Below are 8,862 nucleotides of genomic sequence, written 5' to 3'. Positions count from 1 at the left end.
GAAAAGAGGAAGAAGGGGTATGTTTGGAAAGCTGGGACCTTTGGTTGGGGTGCCAGAAAAAGGCAGAGAGGAAACAATTAGAGTGGAACCACCACCACGTTTTACTATGTGGGGGTCCCTCCTCATGTGAGCTGAGCTACAGAATACCCTTTCCCACTGAATTACCTACATCTATTGGGGTGAGTTCCAGTTTTAGTATATGTGTGCCGAAGTGAGCACTGGGGTGAGCTCCTAGAAGGTGGAGAGAGTGGCTTTTTCTCCTGCCTGTCCGAAATGGCAGCATATAAACAATAACATATAAACACATGAGCACAGGTAATCAAAAACATTTTAATGATTAATGTTTAGACATTATTTAACAGTGTGGGTATATCCAGATGAGCTAAAGCACACTTTGACAGCACACTACTGAATGTTATAGTTTCTGTATTGAAATATGTAAAGACATTTGCAAACTAGTACCTAGGAAGACATACATTTACAAATATACACATTCTAGATTTGATAAGGTAAATGTAAACAGATGCTGTGACTCCCTCCAAACAGAAAACCCACAAAACTAATAAGAGAACCAATCAGCTCCCTGTAATATGAATGTGCAAAATTAAAGCATGGTAAACTGATATTTACATAAATATCAAACCAACAATTAGTTTATACATTGTCAATGACCTTCTAAGATGTGTCACGAGTGGTTCAATGACTGTTTTTTCTCCCAGTGGAGAAGGTATTCAGAGACTAAATTCCAACACTTTAAAATGACACGCACAATAGTCCTTATCTGTTTGACCACAGCCTCAAGGGTGATAGACATGATTTTATGATAAGCAGTCTCATTTTTTAAATAAGCAGTTCTACATAGTCTTTAGATCCTAAGCAGAAAAAGAAAATTACAGGTACTATTAGATTTACACTAAACAAATTATCTCTGTCCAATATCCCAGTTCTCTTACATTGTAGCTATCTGTTTAATTTTACCTTCATTTTTTTTTTAAGGTCCCTTTTTTCCCCTTCATTCATTTTTATAAGCTAGGCACATTTTAAAAGAAGTTTGTGTCAAAACAGAGAGCAGCACAGAAACCAACCCAAATTTGCACCCATTGCTCATCTATGGAATTCTGTCAAATGGTAAATATTCAATTATCTCTTTTGAAAAGTATACATCCTCTCTCTCACGAGTGGAAAGCAAAGCGGGCATTGTTTCCTGTATAAAAACACTTAGCACTTCAGAAATTTTAAATGTCCTATGCATCCTACATACTTTCCAAAATCTTGAAGACAAAAGAATATATATTTAGGTTTCATCAAGACTGCTTTAGAGCCCCCCCTTTACATTATCAATAGTGGCACTCAAAATAAAAAAATAAGATCTGTTAAAAAGTTAAACTGACCTTCTACTAGATTTGAGTCTGCCTGATTTAAAGCCAATATTATAAAACTGAAGGTGCTGTTTCTGATTTCACATGTACAAGTCACTTGAAATTATGTGTCACACGCTATTTTCATAAATCACGGTCTTTGATTTTTTTCTAAACAGAGCTATTAAAAATGAATAAAAACTTGAAACATACCTAATTTAAATTAATAAGCTTTGGGCCCTGCTTTTTAAATTTTAAGGCATGTGTGTTTGTCTACTGTAACAACATTGTACAAATTTACAATCACATGCATGATCTACAATAAAAAAAAAGTGTGGATTACAGTGTTTTTAAATTGTGAATCACAATTCAGCACCTATCATGTTATAACTAATAAGGCAACAGCAGTGTTGTATACTACAATAATACGCCCTCCACAGTTTAGCGCAGGGGTCGGTGAGAGCCCAGAAATGTTAAAAATCTTATGCCTACGTGTCTAATCTGTATACGTTTTCTAGGGGTTTTGAACTGATGAAAGAGGTCCTACATGAATCGTGCTATTGTAGGCTGGCCTAGTTACAGCAGCTGTTAACGAGCATTGGGCACAACTCATACTGTGCTTACAATCAGACGATGGGTTTTGGAAGTTTTTCAACTCTTCGGCGTCAATCCTTCCGTTGTTTCCTCAGCTTCACGTTGTTTTCCAGGGAAAAGCTGTTGGTGTGTCCGTTCACAGCAGCCACGGACCCGTTCTGGTGGTCCTTCGGGTGCTCTTTCCTCCGAGAGGCCCCCTTCTTGTTGTAAGTCTGAAATGCATCAGGGCAGATGGGCCGTGTGACTGGGTGCTCTGCTGGGGGTTGCGGGGCACCCCGCTTGCCTAACTCTAAGCCTAGATTGCTGCCACCGAGATGTAAGGTCTGCCATCAAGCAACCCTGGGAACGTTTTTTGCCACTGGTTTCAATCACTCCCTTTTTGAGGCGTAGCCTGAGGTAACTTCACTGGGGAATGGGCTGCAACATAAGGGCTATTCTACAAACGAAGTAGAAAAATTCAAATTGTACTTCACTTGGCTGTGCCCTCTCTGTATCTGGATGGCAGAGGATTGGGGCTACATGGCCACACCAGTTTCCCTGTGGTACCTCTCCCCATCACTCACATCTCTCACCTTCAGAATTTGCTCGCGACTTCAGCAACTGCTTTGGCCCGTATGTACAAAGTGCTACGCTTCCATAAGCAGTTAAAATAGTATGATTTCAGTTTTGTCGGGTCCTATCCTTTACCCTCCCTCACGCCTGATGAATGTCCCAAAGAAGGGCATACACCGCCTGCGCGGCAATCCGGGAGCTCCCTCGACCGTGCCGCCACACCCAAGGATGTGGGGCCAAAGGTGCAGGTGGGCACAAGGATGGCAATGTGGTGACGCCCCCAGGTGGCTGTTCAACCAAGTGGACTTCACTGCCACCACGTCTGTGGCCTCTGCCCGGGCTCCTGACCTCTGGTGCCTGCCCAGAACCAGGCGCTGCCCACGGGAGCAGGAACACACCTCGTCCAGGGGTAATGGGGAACTGCAAAGTGACCCATGGAGATAATCTGCCCTACTTGGACCCTTCTGTGAGTAAAACTGACCTTACATCATACACTCGGGAATGAACGGAGCCCCCAAACCTGAGCAGTGGAGGTGTGACGGAACTACAGCTGAAGGCTGTTGATGGACATGTCTTTGGACATTTAATGTAGCCCCAGAGTTCAGGGCAGCAGGGCTGAGGCCCTCCTGATGGAACTCACCCATCACATGTCTGCACTAGGCTGGGAGCAAAGCAACACAAAGCTTGCCGAACAGCTCTGCTTTCCCACATGAATCCCAAGCTCCCCTGCCAAAGATCTAGAACCCCGGAAGTTTGGGACAGACTTCAACATCTCCTATGTTGGCAATAGTCCCCCTCCCAAAGGTAGGGGCTGACTGTCACTGTGACTAAATTAGAGCCCGCTGCCTGCCACACAGCAGGGGTTCTACAGGTCGTCCCCCTTAAACGAACAGAGGAGGACCTTTGCTGGAAAGGCCACAAGTCCCAACTGCCACGGAAGAGTGAGACTTACCTGAACGTAGAAGTTTGTGAAGAGAGTGATCAGAGAGATCATGTATCCGATCTGGAAGTACAGCCACCCAAGAGGGAACGTGCACGGCCAGAGGACCCCGCAGCTGGTCTGGATGATTGTCAGCACAAACTGCAGCTGGTGGGAGAGAGGGCCACAGCTGAGGAGCACGGCCACAGCCCACGGACAGGGCGCCACGCCAGATGGGCTCTCCATCCAGCACGCCGAGTCCGTGAACGAACACTCACAGGCCTTTCTGGAGGCAAAGTCCCTTCACAAACACTAAGCAGACATTTATGCATAAAGTTCTCCTAAACTATGTATGTGCCTTTGTCATATACATTCTTCTCCCCTTCCTACTACTTAAACCACCTTCTCTAAAATTCCGAGAATAGTTAACAATACTACATGGTATACGTGAAAGTTGCAAAGAGTAGATCTTAAAAGTTCTCACTGTAAGAAAAAACCCTATAGCTAGGTAGAGCGACTGTGACTGTGACCTGAGCTTACTGTCACAATCCATACATACGCCTGATCAGCACGCCATACACTTCACAGCACGTTACAGGTCTAGTACAGCTCAGTAAAGCTGGGGAACAAAGGAAAACTTATCTGCCCCCTGCCCCCAAACACGCAAACTTCAGGGACTCTGTATAGAGATGCAAAGTATTTTTTTGTATGCTTTATCTTTTTAAGGGAGAAAGGAAGGGTGTGGAGTATATGTTTATTTATTTTTTTTAAATTTTATTTATTTGACAGAGAGAGACACAGCGAGAGAGGGAACACAAGCAGGGGGAGTGGGAGAGGGAGAAGCAGGCTTCCCGTGGAGCAGGGAGCCCGATGTGGGGCTTGATCCCAGGACCCTGGGATCATGACCTGAGCTGAAGGCAGACGCTTAACGACTGAGCAACCCAGGGGCCCCTGGAGTATATGTTTAAAGAGAACCAGTGATGTCGCTGTGGGATGTGCAATTCCTATTTCTCTCTCTCTTTTTTTTAAAGATTTATTTATTTGAGAGAGAGTGTGAGCAGGGAGGGGGCACAGAGGAAGCGGGAGAGAGTTCTCAAACAGAACCCCCGCTGAGCATGGAGCCCAACGCAGGGCTGGACCCCACAACCCTGAGATCATGACCTGAGCTGAAACTAAGAGCCGTACACTTAACTGACTGAGCCACCCAGGTGCCCCAACTTTTCCTATTTCTTATCCATATACCCTTTTGGTTTGAAGAAGGCTGGTCAACAGATTTAAACTTCTATCAAGATACAATGCTAAGTCCAGATTATTTCTGATGAATAAATCTTTTTTTTTTTTTTTTGATGACAGATCACAGAACAACTGCTTGGAGAAACAGGGGAAAGGTGTTAAAATGAGGTGTGGCTACTGAAGGGTGAGTCTTCAAGAGGAATAACAATACTAGGGGGAAGGGTTCTGCCCACTGGATTTCTGGCCCAGCCCCCAGGGTTTCTCCATAGAACTATTTTTTTCCCCCCTTCTTCTCTTTTTTAAGTATTCTAAGCTAAGGAATAACTAGGAGTGATGCTTACAATAAATCTAGGCAAACTGGGTGCAATCTTCTGCCTCAAAGGGCAGAGCTTAATGGGAAACCAACTTCCCCAGTCTGTTCTTTTAAATTCTGCTTTTGCAGGGCCACGGCTGTGTGGTATAAATCGATCTCCACATCACTTCTCAAGTGTAACAAGAAGGTTAGAGAACAATTTTCCTGCCTCATAGGTGGGTGGAAAAAAAATTAACAAGAACTACAGAGCAGCCGGCAAAGAGGTGATAATGAAATGCCAAACACGTAAGTAGCTCAGAGGATCTTCTCAGATTTTTTTTCCCAGACTGTTATTTTTAAATATTGAAAAATCACAGTTGACTTGGAAAGACTGGAATGAGCTTGGTTTCTTTAGAGAAATACGCTGATAAAGCAAGGCTAGGGCTAAGGCTTTACTGTCTAAACCCCTTAGTCAGCTGGCTTTGGACTACTGCCTCAGTGTCCCCATCCACAGAGTGGGGATAACAACATGAAATCCGGCTACTGGAATAGTCCACATAAACCTGCTTACTTAGCATGAGTGCCTGACACAGAATACACTCAACCAAGGTCAGTGTTTCACATCCGTAGTAATAGCAATTAGTTCACGAAAGAATTCACAACGGGAAACAGGCGTCCGTCATATCCTGACAACTCAGGGAAGCTTCAGAAAGGACGGTAGGACATGATCACCGGGTGCCAACAGCTGCTGGGTGACCCTGGCACGGTCAACCTCGGGAAGCAGAGCAGGTGCCCTCCTAGCCAACAGGTGCTTCACTGCATGGGGGCTGAGAGGTTGCCGGGCACCTATCTTACTGACATCCTCACTGCCTCATAGCTACAAGCACCCAGGACTCCTGCTACCCCACAGCTCCTTCTAAAACTCCTGGGAACACGGGACACAGTGGTCACTTTGGATTCTGGATTATAATTAGGAAACACACACAGGCAACACGTGCTTTGTGCACAAACTAAGGACGAAGGATTGAACTTAAAGTCAGGAAATTAGCTTCTTGCCCTCATTCTACAGCCCAACTAGCTGTGTGCTCACAGCCATAGTCTGCTCCTCGATGGAAAGAAAATTCTCTGCTCAGCCTGTTGCAAGTAGTTTAATTGGATCAGAAGAGAAAGGGTGGGAAAGGTACAGATTAGATACTATCAAAGAACGAAGCCAGGAAGAGGGGTCTGCCAAGCGGCAAGTCCTGGACGGAGGCTGAGTTACCTACCAGTTGCCCCTGAGTGATATACTTCTTCCACCAGAGGTATGGGCGCACGGACGGGACGGACGACAGACCGTAATACGAGTACATGAGGACATGGATGAAGCTGTTCAGTGTGGCGCCGAAGTAAGCTGAAGAACAGAGGGCATTTGGGAAGGAGATGCATCAGTGCTTTACACATAACAAGATTCTGTTCAAATCTGAAAGACAGATGCATTCAAACAGGGGCTGGCAAGCACCGCATGGACCAGTACTCGGAAGCCCCTCTCCACTGGGGCAGGCACACTGGGATGCTTTAAGGCCAGGGTCAGCTGGAGCTGCCAGGCAGGCATCTAACACAAGAGTCAGGAGACCACCTCACGGCTTTGTTGCCAGACCCCCCATCAACTCCCAGCGCAAGGTGCTTTTCTTTACGTGCCAAGTGCTTCTGGCCTGGGGAAGACAGCTGATGGGCAGGAGGTTCAAAGCTGGCTGGCTAACACACCTGCTGAAGGTGGGAGAGGCCTTGGGCGCCTCAGCCTCCTTGTTATTCCCCAGGGCTGCAGTGCTGAGCCCACATATGTTTTCAATAGCACAACCCAGAGTCCAGTTCCTTGGAGAGAGAAGGCTCCTCTTTCAGCGCATGCTTTTATTTTTATTTTTTTTTTAAAGATTTTATTTATTTATTTGAGAGAGAAAGAATGAGAGAGAGAGAGAGCACATGAGAGGGGGGAAGGTCAGAGGGAGAAGCAGACTCCCCGCTGAGCAGGGAGCCCGATGCGGGACTCGATCCCGGGACTCCAGGATCATGACCTGAGCCGAAGGCAGTCGCTTAACCAACTGAGCCACCCAGGCGCCCTCAGCGCATGCTTTTAATTTCCAGTAGAACCACCGGTTCTTTTTTTAGCCTCTCTGTCCTCCTCCCCCACGGCGGGCAAGCCAACAGAGCTCGCCAGTTCGCCCACACACACCCACACACAGCCAGAGGTGCACACGGCTGGGGTCAGGAAGGGAGGGTCTACCTCTGGCTATCACAGTAACTGGCTGTGTGACCTTGGACAAGTCACATCCAGGTCCTGGTTGTTTCTCTTGGGCCCAGTGGGGCTAGTTAAAATCTGCCATCCTGCCAGTTCTTTGAGAATGTAAAGAGACATTGTTTCTATTAGAAAGTTAAGTCAGATAATCCAGAGCCATGAGGTGTGGCGGTGGGAAGAAAACATGAGGGGGCGGGGGGCTGGAACCTGAGCTCTACCAAACCTTTTACCATCTCAGTTTCCTCCCAAACCACAGGGAGCTGCGTTTGGTGAGTCACCTTTTATTAGTTCTAAAAAATTCTATGACTGTGAATCTTGGTGGGCCGGGTTAACCCAGGGCAGCGCCATCCTAGGGAAAAAACCCACATGAGCAGACCCAAAGGTTCTCAAATTCGTCAGTGCTAGATGGCAGAGATTTTGATCAGGACATTTGTTAGAACTCCCAAGCTAAACCTAAAGGAGACAACCTAATCTCTGAAAATTATGAGAGACCTCAGACTATAAGCTTTCTAAAATGACACACATCCGTCTTTGGGAATTTACTTCAAATTTTGGTGCTTGCCATTGAAGATGCCCTGCTAACTGTGCTTCATGGAACATGGCAGGCTCATATGTGCAGACTTCCTCCTGTGCTCTTCAGCCGAAGCTGTTTCATCATTAGTCTTGTTCCCTGGGACTCCCTCAGTGGTGTGGTTCCATCTATCTGGCCTGCCCCTCTCAGTCAAGTATCTTCCAAACTGTAGAGAAACAAGGACTAGAAATAACCTAGAACAGCTACCCTCTATGCCAGAGGATGTCCCTATTTCCCTATAAGCCCCAGGCTGGGAATTTGGTATCTCCCTCACCTTGCCAAGTCAGCCAGAAATAGGTTTCGTCAACTTACTGAGTGCAGAGGCCACACAAACTATCATCAGAGCAACTCGGACACAAAGTTCCAGTGTTTGACCCAGAAATCCACAGAAAGAGCACCTTCTCTAAAAGCCTTGGTTTCAATTCAGCCTCTCTGCTCACACCTGTCCCCAGCAACCTCCCCCCACCACCACCACCATGTAAGACTTACAGTGGCCGCAGGGGACCCAGTTCATCACAAACCACCATATGTTCAGCATGGAGGCGTGGTGGTAGACGTGCAGGACTGTGATCTGGTGGTTGTTCTTCCGTAAGATGAAGAAGAAGGTGTCCATGAATTCAATGAGCTTGGAGAAATAGTACCACCAGAGGACACGGATGATCTAAGAGGAAGAGATCATCAATGTTTCTCTGGAACATCACCCCAGACGTGTTTTACTAACACCCCAGAATCCCAGGTTCACTTGTGGCCTGAGCACCCACCCCACTGGCTCCTGAAGTCCTTCAGCAGCTGGGAGCTCTGGTCATTCTGAGAGTGTCTCTAAACCAACCAAAGAATACTGGGGGGGAGGGGGAGGTTTAGAATGATGACAGGGAAAATTTTAAAAGCAGTATGGCCGTCTTTCAAGACTAACAAAAACCGGAGGATCAAAGTTCAAAAAACCCCTGAAGCCTGCCTAGTCCCTTTGGAAGGACCTGTGGAGCCATCAGTATAAAAAACCCTCCTGAGAGGTGCTTCTGATTTCAGGGACTGGCGTGGGGGCAGATGCCAGGATACAAGGCAAAGAAGAAA

At 46.5% G+C, this 8,862-nt stretch overlaps 1 protein-coding gene across 3 annotated transcripts in view; it reads right to left on the bottom strand.

The window, feature by feature from the left end:
- Positions 1 to 310: 310 nt before the first annotated feature.
- ELOVL5 (ELOVL fatty acid elongase 5) overlaps positions 311 to 8,862 on the bottom strand; it is an 83,154-nt gene continuing 74,602 nt past the window's right edge. For all 3 annotated transcript variants that reach the window (XM_028097528.2, XM_028097529.2, XM_028097530.2), the window contains 4 exons: positions 8,281 to 8,452; positions 6,214 to 6,338; positions 3,457 to 3,591; positions 311 to 2,164 (listed from right to left, as the gene is read on the bottom strand). In XM_028097528.2, the coding sequence (XP_027953329.1) occupies positions 2,024 to 2,164; positions 3,457 to 3,591; positions 6,214 to 6,338; positions 8,281 to 8,452 (573 nt within the window). In that variant the 3' untranslated portion in view covers positions 311 to 2,023. The remainder of the gene's footprint in view (positions 2,165 to 3,456; positions 3,592 to 6,213; positions 6,339 to 8,280; positions 8,453 to 8,862) is intronic.

Source organism: Eumetopias jubatus, unplaced genomic scaffold (genome assembly GCF_037043125.1).
Source record: "Eumetopias jubatus isolate StellerSeaLion01/CBP00866 unplaced genomic scaffold, mEumJub1_p1.0 scaffold_6, whole genome shotgun sequence".
Classification (NCBI taxonomy): Eukaryota; Metazoa; Chordata; class Mammalia; order Carnivora; family Otariidae; genus Eumetopias; species Eumetopias jubatus.
Note: the sequence above shows the minus strand (reverse complement) of the source record. Positions and strands in the feature narration are given on the sequence as shown.